This window comes from Vespula pensylvanica, chromosome 2 (assembly GCF_014466175.1).
Source record: "Vespula pensylvanica isolate Volc-1 chromosome 2, ASM1446617v1, whole genome shotgun sequence".
Lineage (NCBI taxonomy): Eukaryota > Metazoa > Arthropoda > Insecta > Hymenoptera > Vespidae > Vespula > Vespula pensylvanica.
This window is the reverse complement of record NC_057686.1, coordinates 7,027,099-7,040,419: the sequence shown is the minus strand read 5'-3', so window position 1 is coordinate 7,040,419 and position 13,321 is coordinate 7,027,099. Positions and strand designations below refer to the sequence as shown.

The 13,321-nt window shown below is 37.3% G+C and overlaps 1 protein-coding gene across 1 annotated transcript in view; it reads left to right on the top strand.

Moving 5' to 3' along the window:
* Positions 1-13,321, top strand: part of LOC122627045 (bone morphogenetic protein 1) — a 41,042-nt gene that overhangs the window by 23,198 nt on the left and 4,523 nt on the right. The window contains exons 2-10 of the mRNA XM_043807800.1: positions 1,141-1,293; positions 1,374-1,581; positions 1,641-1,922; positions 9,094-9,498; positions 10,484-10,662; positions 11,729-11,959; positions 12,047-12,271; positions 12,588-13,055; positions 13,151-13,273. Of these exons, the coding sequence (XP_043663735.1) occupies positions 1,141-1,293; positions 1,374-1,581; positions 1,641-1,922; positions 9,094-9,498; positions 10,484-10,662; positions 11,729-11,959; positions 12,047-12,271; positions 12,588-13,055; positions 13,151-13,273 (2,274 nt within the window). The remainder of the gene's footprint in view (positions 1-1,140; positions 1,294-1,373; positions 1,582-1,640; positions 1,923-9,093; positions 9,499-10,483; positions 10,663-11,728; positions 11,960-12,046; positions 12,272-12,587; positions 13,056-13,150; positions 13,274-13,321) is intronic.

Sequence of the window (13,321 nt, the reverse complement as noted above, 5' to 3'; positions counted from 1 at the left end):
TCTCTCTCTCTCTCTCTCTCTCTCTCTCTCTCTCTCTCTCTCTCTTTCATTCCTCTCCATTTCCAACGATCTAATTACGGCTTCTCTTGAAGCACCCGTTCGACCACCACCCATCCAGACAACCACTATTGCGAGATCCCAATGGGGGATGTCGATACGGAATTCGATAAAACCTGGCTGGCCTTCTCGCCCTCTTTTTATCGCGATCTTCAAACTAACGAACTACCTCGATCGTATAACGAGATCTTCTTTAACAATCGAAAAAGAGCTGCTCAGGTTCGTACCTTTAATCCGAACTTGAGTTACGTTTAGTCAGACCTTTGACACGTTAAAAAGTTATCGGTGGAAGAAGCTTATGCGCTTAACTCGTATGCAAAAGTTGTCTTCTTTTCCTCGTGCGAGATATAACGCGGGAAATTTGAAATGGAGATCTATAAATATCGAAAAGAATAGTATCAATCAAAAGGGAAGAAAAGTTTTTTGTTATTTCCTTATTCGTTTTCGAGATTCGAAATCGAATTTGCATAGTTAGCTTTCTTTCTATATCTATCTCACTTGGGCGTACTATATCCGCGTGACTCCAACAGAGTACCGTTTTTCTCTCCTGCCACGGTGGAAGATAGCAAAGTCTGGCCGAGATGCTGTTTACGTCGTTCGCAACAACCACGATCAGAGCAAACTCTCTTTCGACCGATAACACGTTCGATGATTTATGGTAACCGATAATAGGTCCATACTACGTTCAATCCCTGCGGGAACGCCGTCTCGGAAAGGCGATCGACTTTTCAGGAGATTCGACGGAGGCTTTCGACCGTATACGAATGAGATACACGCATGATCGAGATCCCTTCCTATTTTCTTTTTAGAAATTCGAGATAACTTTTAAAATTAATCCTTCGCTGGTATCTGACCTCTGTTTCAAAAACTTTGAATACAAGTGTGTGTGTGTGTGTGTCAAATATATCTATATAGGAATATCAATGAATATAAATGAGAGTATGAAAATTCTATGAACTATAGCTAAAAATTTTGTGAATGACTCAATATTAAAGTCGTACAAGAAATTTCTGATCAATCCGATAATATCCCAAGATGAATTAAAAAAAAAAAAAAAAAAAAACAAATAACCTTTGATTCCAGGTGGATTTCTCGGTGACATAGCACTGCCCAACATCAAGTACGAAACAGAATGGCGACAACAAAAGTTGAATAAGTCGTACCTCGAGGAATTGGAAAAATATAGAGAGGAAGTTTTAAAGGAAGGTCTTCAAGTCGAGGAGGAAGGTCTTACCGGTAGGCAATCAATTTTTCTCATATACTTTAATTATATCCGAATCAATAAAAGATAATATCAAATGATACGTTCTCCACAGAGATACTACAGTTCAAAAACGAGCACGATACAAACAATGAGGCCCATCGTGAAGAAGAAGAGAGCGTGGTCCCTCAAGGGAAACCTGAGCCGATCATGGTGGATCGCAATCAGTACAGCATGGGTGGCGAATTCGAGGATGAATTTAGCTTCAACGTTAGGAACGAGGATACTAATCCTGAAATAAAGGAAGAGGGTGTTGAGATAAGGTAAAAGATAATATATTTTTTCGTCATAAACATCAATTGAACATATTTATTTCGTCCAGATTAGAATCTACGACTCTCCCAGCGAAAAAGAGACACTCGGCTCATCGACAGAATTATCTGACGATGACCGAAACTTCAAATATCGGAGAAGGTAGGATCAAGCAAACCACTCTGAAACTACCCGATGACATAGATTCTTCGATTGGGTCAACAACAACAAAGACTAGAAACGCTCAAGAAGGGAACATCGAAGAAATAGGAGGCTATACTTCTACGATCAGGCCAGAATCAACGACACAGGATAGATCGAAACAACGTCATCGTCGTCATCATCGTAGAAGGTATGTTTACTGTTGCTAAGTATATTAAAATGAATATTTTTCAATATGATTAATTTATCTTCGACTCGAGAACCTCAGAAAGATAATAAACGTGTTTGGAACAGTTCGTGTTGTTGTATAAAAAAGAAGAAGAGAAAAAAAAGATAAAAGGAAAAAAAGAAAGAGTCAAGAAAAAACTTAAGCGAAAAAATAACTCAACACTTTCTGACGCAAACTGCTCCAACAAGTTTCGAACTTCAACATGACGAAAATATCCAGAAGGAAGAGAGAGAGAGAGAGAGAGAAAGAGAAAGAGAGATCCGTGGCTGATAGCTGACTGGAGAGTTTGTCAAAGTTATGTCGAAGATACGCGTTCATCGTGAGTCCACGGAGGAAACTACTAGGGTGACTCTCGTGTCAGAAGTTAAGTCCATTAGACGCGAGACGTAATAGATTTTACCGAATTATCAAAGTTAACCGCACTCAGCCTCCAACTCCGTACGTCTCTTGCAATCGGAGAAGCCACGGATCCTAATTACGTCAAGCCAAGGATGCGGATCATTAATTTCTAGTTTACGTCAGCAACAAATTTTCTTTTTTGTTCGAGTATATCCTGTCACACGCAGAGCTATTGTCCTTGTGCTTTTTTTTTTGTTCTCTTTTTTTATATATATATACGTTCGAACGATCGGTAAAAGTCGAACGACGAAGAGCCTACTCGAAGTGCTTTTTTCAAAGATATTAGGTAGAAAGATTGAAAGAAAGAAAGATATAGAGAGGGACAGAAAAAAAGAGAGAAAGAGAAAGAAAGAGAGGGTAAGGGAGTGCAGAGAACGGATTTGTCGTTAATTTTTTGGCGTACCTAACCCAATTCCAGTGGGAACGATTAAATCGAGCACGTGACTACACTCGTGGCACGTTCGTTCTCGTAGACACAGATACGCATACACACGTGAACAAAGTACATACATACATATATATATATATATATATACACACTATAAATGTATATATACTTGCTCAGTCACCCTCTTCCAATCCACCCTCTTCCTCTTACCACCCGTCTTCCCGGTGGTAGAGCCAACCGGCGATGCCAATAACAATGGCCGTCATCGTAAAGCTGGAAAATGGGGTCCGATACTGCCGTCCGAGCATTTTCAGCCCTCGAACTGCCAATAACCTGTCAGCATCGGCAACGCTCCACCCCCGATCAGGTACGTCGATCCTATACCTACTACTACTACTACTACTACTCTCTCTCTTTCTCTCTCTCTCTCTCTCTCTCTCTCTCACACACACACTTTCTCTCTCCCTCTCTCATAGTAGCTCTCTATGTTTCTCGCCGACTGGATTTAACGTCGAACACCTGCTCGGTTCCTCTTTCTCCGCTTTTGACACGGCCATTGACTCGCGTTTCATCCACTAGATGAAAGAAGAATTCTTATTATCGGCTCACTCTCTATTTTTTACAATAATTCATATAATATTACACCTATCGATGAGAATGACAAGATATATGGTATCTATGCACGTATGTATGTACGTATGTATGTATACACGTGTCTATGTGTATACAAAACGAGAAGTTGCATAGGTGTTCCTGGACCATCAACCCCCAACAAATAATGGAAAGAAAGAGATAGAGAAAGAGATGGAGGAAGAGAGAGTGAGAGAGAGAGAGAGAGAGAGAGAGAGAGAGAGAGAGAGAGGAAGAGAGAGGTGGAAACCCAAAAGGGATACGAGTGGATAGACGTAACGTATCTCTCTCGTAGTAGGTAGACGCATTTATGTGGGTTTCTCCTCTGTACGTGTTCATCGTCGACGGGTTCACGAAAGCGCCTGTTTACGGCCTGTATCCAACCCCGTGAAACACGATCACGTAGTGATTCTCCAATGAAGCTCCCGAAGAGAATTCCGAAGAGGATCAGACTGTCAGGCTACCGACTCTCCCTTTTGTCGTTGATAAATCGTGAGATAACGAAATTGCGGTAACGAGCGCGAAAGTTATACGATGCTTACTATCATTAGGATCAGCTGGAGGATTATCGAATAATTACGAAAGACGATACGAAGGGAATAGAGAAGAATTATTGGGATAAAGAGAATAAAGAAAAGAAGAAGAAAAAGAAAAAGACACAAAGAGGAGAAAAATCGTCAAGAATTAACTTCTTTTTCGCATACTGAAAGAATTTTTGTTTATTCTCTCATTTCTTATATATTTCTTCAATTATGGGAACTCGATTACTTATACAAATACTAATCGATGATAGATCGAATGATCCATCTTCTATCTAAAGAAAGAGGTATTTCAAATTATCGAGTATAATTTGTCTTCCTGAGCTTTCTCGTACTCCAACATGATTATAAATCTTGTCGAGTAATCGGCAAGGAAGTTTCACACGTTTAAAGGGTTAGGGGAGGGATTGGGAGCGAAGAAAACGCGTTCTCCCTTCATCGAGTGAGTTCCAGCTGTCGACGGCAAGACCCTTCTTAGGCAAGGTCATCTCTCAAGGTCCGTCTCGAAAGTGCCGCCGGCCGGTTCGAGGTATCGAATTAAAGTACAGACTAAGTCACATTAATCTTACCAGGGGAACAATCTCATCGGGGTTTAAGCGTTACTCATTCTTTCTATCTTTCTCTTTCTTTCTTTGTCTCTCTCTCTCTCTCTCTCTCTCTTTTTCTCTTTCTCTCTTTCAAGAGTGTCAAGGGTGAGAAGACTCGTCGACAAAGGTGTTCGTACTACCGAGGTAACTTCATCCTATCGATTTCTGTATCTTTCCTACTTCTACTTTTACACCCTTCCTTAGTTTCTCTCTCTCTCTCTCTCTCTCTCTCTCCCTCTCTCTCTCTCTCTCTATTTTTCTTTTCGTTCTCTGGATCTCTTTCTTTATTTAACTCCCCGTCTTTCGAAGTAGAGAAAGAGAAAAGTGCAAGAGACCGAAAGGCGAGTGATTTATCGAGATCACCGAAAGAAATTCCGTATTCAGCGAATAGCATGTTCCATTCAGCCATGGATAGGCCTTCGTAACTCATCGTACTTCTATCTACATATTCCTTTCGTTCGATTTTTGATATCGGCCAGTCGTAGAAAAAGGAAATAGAAAACAAGCAACCAACGTCATCGGTCTTTGTCAGTTCTTTTTTTGCTCAAAAAATCTGCTGACTAGAGATGAATTTTTCTTTCTCATTTTTCGTAGAGAAAATCGAAACGATTGATGAAGGACTGTTTTAAAATTTACATTCTCTTACGATCGATCGACACGTATGTATCCTATCGCGTACATAGATAGATCCATACATATGTATCTACATATGCGTACGATAGGTCTATAAAGCCTTTCTCATAGGCTTTAGAAATTCTATAAAAATTCAATATTCATTTCGATTTGCTTTATCCCATCCTCAAGTACAATTATACATGAAAATGTTAAAAAATTCAATTCTCCCATTGAGAAGGAATAGTACTACCGAGGACATTGGCACGATTCCAATTACCACAATGCCTCGTTGATTCTCGTTAGAATATTACTCCATTGTTTGCCACGCTACACCGTAACGTTCCATTGTTCTAATAAAAAAAGAAATTAAAAAAAAAATACATTTAATGGACAACCAGTTCGCACTATATATCTCCCCCTTCTCTCTCTTTTTCTCTCTTTCTCTCTCTCTCTCTATCTCTCTTTCTGTTACCAATGTCGACGTTCCTGAAATATTCGCTATTCATCTCACCCAAGTTATACGTACATACATATCTATGTACATTCATATACCTATATTATACATCGAGTCAGGCGATGCTGTCAGCAGCAAGGCTACGCGAGAGATCCGATATTCCTATTTACAGATTCATTGTTTGACGATAGCGCTATATCTCCTACGATTTAAACATCCCGCGCGAAAACGGAACACGAACGACGGAATATCGGGAGTTATTAATCGTCGGGAATAATCGTTCCGTTTATTGTCGCCTTGCAAACGATTCTACGTTATTCCGATTACTTCTTTTTTTGTTGTTGATCCTTTTTTCTGTTTTTTTTTTCTTTTTATTCTTTTTTTTTTTTCTTTTTTTTTCTCGTCAATGATAGATTTTTCAATTCTTTTTCCTCTCTCTTTTTCCTCTTTTCTTGTTGCTTTCTTTTTTTCCTTTTTTGCTCTTATCGTGCTGCTTCTCGCACGTATGTATGTATGTATGTATGTATGTATGTATGACGATCACGCGAAGAAAAGTAGAAAGAAAAAAGAAAAGAGGAAAAAAAAATTGGAGCAACGCAAGCGTTCTCTTCACGCGTTTCCCTTGCCCACGTGGCTGGGGACAAAAAAGAAAAAAGAGAAAAAAGATTCTCCTTTTCTCACGCATTTTTTCGCGCGTAAATCGTACCAACTAGAAGCGTCGAGCTTTCCTTTTTGTACTTTTTGTTTTCCGTTCTTCTTCCTTTTTTCTTTTTCTTTTGTTCTAATCCGCGAGATCATCCACACGGATACGCGAACGCGATGAAACCATTTTCTTTCAACAAAAACGAAGTAAGCTCGCCGTCAAAAATGAAAGAAATAAAATAAAATAAAATAAAATAAATACAAAACCAAAAAAGAAGAAAAAAATTACGAAAGGTTGAAAACAAAAAATTCATAAAAAATTCATTCGTTAATTACAACGAATTCATTACTTATAATATCACGTATTTATGAATCAATCCGTCGATGAAATCGTCGCAGTTGTTGTATTTATAAATAACAAAGAAGAATATAGAGAAAAAAAGAAAAACAATAACGATAAAAAATAATACCGATAAAAATCATTTAAGATGTTTACGAAGATATTCACTAAGAGTTTCTTGTATCGGTTAACGTTCTTATTTAAGACGACGTTGTGAACGCTCCCTTAACGAAACTCATGAGAGTGCAGCTCGTTAATTAATTGTAATGCCGTACCGATTCAGAAACTCGCAGGCTGACTGCCGGCGCACTGTCGCTCGAGGAGACCCAGAGGGGTTGAAAGAGAGAGAGAGAGAGAGAAGAAAGAGAAAGAGAGAGAAAGAGAGAGAGAGAGAGTGAACCTCCCTTTTCCTTCCTTTCTCTCTCTCTCTCTCTTTCTCTCTCTCTCTTTTTCTGTCTTTCTCTGTCTCTCTCTCGCTCTCTCGTTTTGCTATCGGACGGGGTGGCTGCGAGAGAATTACGCTCACGCGGTAATTAGTACTAATAAACGAGGGATAGGCACTGGCACTGCTGCTACTGCTGCCGCCGTACGCGCGAGAGCTACGCACTTTAGTCCAATGTTTACGCGAGGGGAGAGAATTATTTTTCAAAGTGTCGACCACCCACCCCTTGCCTTCAACCACCACCAGCACGATTATCCTCTATTTTTTATTTCTTTCCGCGTATTCTTTTTTTTTTTTTACATCCTTCCTTTCTTTCTTTCTTTCTCTTTCTTTTTCTCTCTCTTTTTTCTCATTTTCTTCTTTTTTCTACATTTTTCTTCCGTATTTGTGTTCGCGATAAATTGAACGAATTAATCTAAGGATATAGTTAAATGTTTATCTTATTTATTCAATATATAATTTTACCTAAAATTTTTTGTTTCCAATCCAGATGTAATCCTTACGAATTTAAAGTTGCTTTGTTGAATATTTATTGAGAAATTTATTGTATATAATAATTTTGTTAATAACTGCATAAAGATATTTGATCTAATTTGAAATATTTTTAATATTTCTATTGCTTGTGATAATACTGCAATATATCTTAGATCTAAATCATTTCTTTCAAAAATAAATATATAATCATAAATTTTGTTTTTCGTGAAGTTAAAAGAATATACATAAATATATATATATATTTATATATATATATATATATATATATATATATAATAGATAGATTGATAGGTAGAGAGAGAGACGCTTTAAGTATTTCTATGAAAGAAAATTAATTACATTAAAAAAAAAAAAGAACGAAGGATGGAGTGAAATGCAGGCTTCATTGAATCTAGGACAGCAATAATCACCTAGAAGAGAATAATCAAAAAGAAGAAAAAAGAGAAATGGGAAAATGATAGTTGCTTGATAATTTTTCTTTCAACCCCCGCGCTTACTTTTTTATTTGTATCTCTCGAATGTACATCGACACTGACTGGGTCTTTTCGACTCGTTTCTCCGCCTATCTTCTTTTCGAATTTATTCGCCGGTAGAGCTATGAAAAGCGCATTTGCCGCGATAGCAATTTCATTTCCTCTTTCATCCCTACCCCTAAGACTCGTCGGAGCATCATAAAAAACCACGGAGCCACGACACGTTCGATTCGTGCATTAAGTCTCGTTTTGTTGCAAGCTTTTCCAAGAAGAAAAAAAAAATCTTTTTGCAGGATGCTGAGAAAAAGAAACATCGTATCATATTTTTGTTTTCTTTCCTTCTTTCTTTCATCTCTTTTGTGAGAGACTCGACATTTTACAGAAACATTAATTTCGTATTTCACGATTCAAACATTTAATCAAATTCCCCTTTCGATTACAACCACCTTCATTTTCCTTTCATTTTCCTAAGTATTATTTTCTAGCTCGAGAACTTTCTCCGATTAGATTCACGACTTCCTTCTTGGTCGTCGAAGAAACAGAAGGAACAGGAAAGGCAAGTAAATCCGCCTTGAACAGAGAATGTGCTATGTAGAATGAAATATAAATTTCTCACAGGTGCGTTTACAATTTACGTACTAATTTGTTACTCGTTTAATTAAACGATTGTACTGGTGAGAATTAACTGGGTGATCTACATTCTAACAATATACCTATATATTTATTTTTTTAATGTATAATTTAATATGTGTATAAATGTATATATTTTATGGTGTATACATATGTATATGTATATGTATAAATAATTTAAATTATAAATTAAAAAAACACACATATATATATATATGTATATACGTATGTATGTATGTATGTAATATGACTTAGACCATGTTCATAATAATCAAGCAAGAAAATTCTTGCTAATTAAAAATAATCGAATTTAGTTGACCTGGTAACACCATTGATGTTTAATTTATTATTTTTTTCTTTCGTAAAACAATCGATAAGAGGAAGAAGTTAACAGGAATGATAAAAGTGCAATAGATAAAACTGGTAACGATCAAGGCCGTCATAAATTTGCGATTCTTTCGTCTGAAATAACCGACCAATATCCTCGTCATTTTCCAGAGGGTCTCGACGACGAAATCACCGACGGTTGGTTGTCCCTTTGCCCCAGGATACGGCGAACGATGTCTCGGACGAGATCGTCTCGCTCCACGATAGACGACTACGGTCCATCGAGTTTTACGACATGGACCACAAACCGAAATATCTCGCGAACAACGAGCGTGGCACCAAATCTCTAGTCCACGATTTTCCAACAAGAAATCGTAGAGCCGCGACTGCGAGAAAGGAACGTGTTTGGGATCATGGTGTTATACCTTACGAAATCGATGGTAACTTTTCCGGAGCTCACAAAGCACTTTTCAAGCAAGCCATGAGACATTGGGAAAACTTTACTTGCGTCAAGTTCGTCGAAAGAGTACCACGAGAACATCCTAATTATATTCTTTTCACGGAGAGACCCTGTGGGTGAGTTCCTTCCATCTTTATCTCGTTTTATTTAACAATCGTAAAATCATTTTATAAGTTAATAAATATCTTTCAATAAAATGGCTTACGTTTAGAAATTATAGAAAAAAAAGGAAAAGAAAGGGAAAAAGAGAAAGAGAGATATTTTTATTTAAAATACTTACGACACATAGAAAATATGAATGTATTTTCTATATTATGTATCATGTTCAGATTTTCCATTCTCACGTGCTCATACATATTCTGAGATTAACTTACAGGATTAAAATCATTCGATAGAATAATGAATACTTAAATGAAATGTTAGGTTTAACGATTAAAAGAAAGATATTTTTATTTAAAATAGAATAGAGACAAGTTATAGTTATGCTTTATTTTTTATTTCTCGTAGTTTATGTTCTCATGTATATACAGTAGTGTATATACAGTGGTAAGATTATTTGATAAAATGACGAATATTTCAATAAAATATTAAGTTGAAAAAACGATTAAGAAGAGACGTTTTCATATAAAATAAAATATTGGCACGTTTTATTTAGGTACTTTCGTATTTAACATTCTCACGTATTCACATATATCATCAGATTTATATAAAGTAATAAAATCATTGAATAAAATAATAAATAGTTCGATTCGAAATGTCGATTAAAAAGCAAACAAAACATTTTGAAAGTATCATTCAAAATACAAGAGTAATTTAAAAAATTTGCGATTTTTTGTCTGAACGCATAAATTTAATTCCAAGAATGAGATGCATTTTAAAATAAAAAATGATGAAAAATAGTCTGAAATGGTTGTAAAAAATATGCAAGTATTAAACATTATATTTTATACAGTCCGGATGGTGCATTCTCACATATTTATACACGTATAATAAGATTTGATTATAAACCGATAGAAAACATTAGTTATACGTGCAAATCTATTTCCGATAATACATTCCTCTGACTTATATCTTTGTGTTTCTCCTTTACGCCATTTCTAGATGCTGTTCCTTCGTTGGAAAAAGAGGTAACGGACCGCAAGCAATCAGTATCGGAAAAAACTGTGACAAGTTCGGTATAGTCGTTCATGAACTGGGCCACGTCGTTGGCTTCTGGCACGAACACACTAGACCGGATCGAGATCGACACGTACAAATCATTCGCGACAACATCATGAGCGGTGAGTAAGTGGAACCTTCCAGAGGGCGAGCTTTCAATTTCGTGCAAAGCCGATAGAGCGTCCTGTCTAATTAACACGATTATTTGCAAAAGCGCTCGTAGCGTATCGCAATTATACGATGGGGTCCATCGGCTCGTCCTGATTCTAAACGGAAGAAGAGGTCAAAGCTTGAAAGAGAAAGAGAGAGAGAGAGAGAGAGAGAGAGAGAGAGAAAGGTGTGAAATTTAATTTCGATCGGATCAGATTAGGCTGAGCGTGTTCCATTTTTTCCAATTTCTCCGTAATAGCTATTTCGTCCGGCCGTCGTAGAAAGAATTATACTCACTTTTCACAGTCTAGTGAACTAAAATTAACGATGACGATACATTTTAAAAATGCATATATATATATATATATATATATATATATATATATATATATATATATATATATATATAGACATACGCACATAATTCATCATCGAGACATTTGGAAAATCGTTACTTCGGGCTACGTTCGAATTTCTCGATATTCTCCTCATACTCATTGACGGGACATTCAAATAGCTAAACGCACCATGTTTGGTGAACGTGCAACCGGATTTATCCAAGCGTAGATGTACATCGTACGTGACTGGAGCAACGTTTAAGCGAGGAAAGATGTCCCGAGAGCTGAAGTGGAGAGAAGGGATCACTAACAATGGGATCGAGTTTGCCTTCGTGGCAAATGACTTTGCGCGGTAGATAAATGGGCCAATTTGTGGCAAGGCACATGGCAAATCTCGGTAATCCTTAACAACGTAGAAGCTAGAATGGTAGGGAGTATTGTAATATTTGCTCGCAAGTTGGATAACGCACCGATCGTCCCTCGATTAATGTCACGGTGGTGGTAGGTTAAATGTTACTGTATAAGTTTGATCGAACCATCGTTGTTATTATTTCAGAGATAGATATTGGTTTAGCGTATAAACGTATGAGATCTTTATCTCCATGTTTGAGTTAATATTCGTTCGATTTTACCTGATCAAAATATGAACCGCATATTCAATGTAAACATTCTGGAAACAATGGCTATTAATCATTTTCAGGTCAGGAATATAACTTTAATAAACTGACTGATGAAGAAGTGAACTCGTTGGGTCTGCCATACGATTACGATTCCATCATGCATTACGCCAAGAATACATTCTCCAAGGGCATTTATTTGGACACGATTTTACCTATAGAGAATCACGGAAAGAAACGACCTGAGATCGGCCAAAGGATACGACTGAGCGAGGGTGACATCGCTCAAACGAATCTTCTTTACAAATGCTACAGTAAGAATACTTGGAACTGATCGTTCAAAGAAATCACACAATGGGAGGATGTTAATAAGGATTCTTTCTTTTTTATCAATCGACTAGAATGTGGTAGGACTTTCCAAGAAAACAGCGGTAGCTTTGGTTCACCAACTCACCCTAACAGTTCTCCAGCAATTGATGGAGAACGATGCGAGTGGAGGATCACTGCTACTCATGGAGAAAGAATCGTTCTGAACATCACGTCCTTGGACATCTTTAAGAGCGATTATTGCCGTAGCGATTATCTCGAAATTCGTGATGGTTATTGGTACAAAAGTCATGTACTAGGTAGGTATAATTTTCTCATCTGATCGTTTGAAATTAATCGTTAATCGTTTGACAAAAAGCATATGGTAATATACAAGAAATATAAATTGCTTTTCGCATCGCGATTCGATTCCAATAACCTGCCAATTTCACTGACTCGTATCAATTAGCCCATGGAATTCAATTTCCTAATGGAAATTAAAGTTTTCTCTGTGTCTCGTCATTAACTGTAATTAAAGTGCTATATCGCGGCTTCATTCGTCGAGGTAACAAAGTGTATAATCCATGAAAAGTTTCCCTTTGATCTCGAAAATACGAACGTTTATGCGATTGGTAGGTCGTTTTTGCGGGAGTGGCAAGATCCATGAGCCAGTGGTATCTACCGGAAGTCGTATGCTCGTAACTTACGTTACTTCCGAACGTCAAAGCGGACATCGTGGTTTTACGGCGAGTTACGAAGCTGTCTGTGGTGGTGATGTCGAATTGGATGGCGTTGGTCATTTGGAGTCACCTAATTATCCTGAAGAATATCAGTCTAGTAAAGAATGCGTTTGGAGACTCTCCGTGCCGCAGGATTATCAGGTCGCTCTGAAATTTCAATCGTTCGAGATCGAAAATCACGACAATTGCGTCTATGACTATGTCGAAGTACGCGATGGTCACAATGCCGATTCCCCTTTGATCGGAGTTTATTGTGGCTATAAAATACCACCTGACATCAAATCTACCGGGAATAAATTGCTTGTTAAATTCGTTAGCGATGGATCCGTACAAAAAGCTGGATTCTCGGCAACTTTCATGAAAGGTATGTTTTCATCGATATCATCGATAGTTAATAAAATAATCTGTTTGTTAAGTGTTCAAAAAGTCATTTTTTTTTTATTTTTTTTTTTTTATTAGAATTCGATGAGTGCGAGTTGACCAATCATGGATGCGAACATGATTGTATAAATACTCTTGGTGGATTCGAGTGCTCTTGTAAAATCGGATACGAATTGCATTCTGATGGGAAACATTGCGAAGGTGAGTCCGCTATTGATCTACATAATTTTTCTGTTGAGATTAAACCAA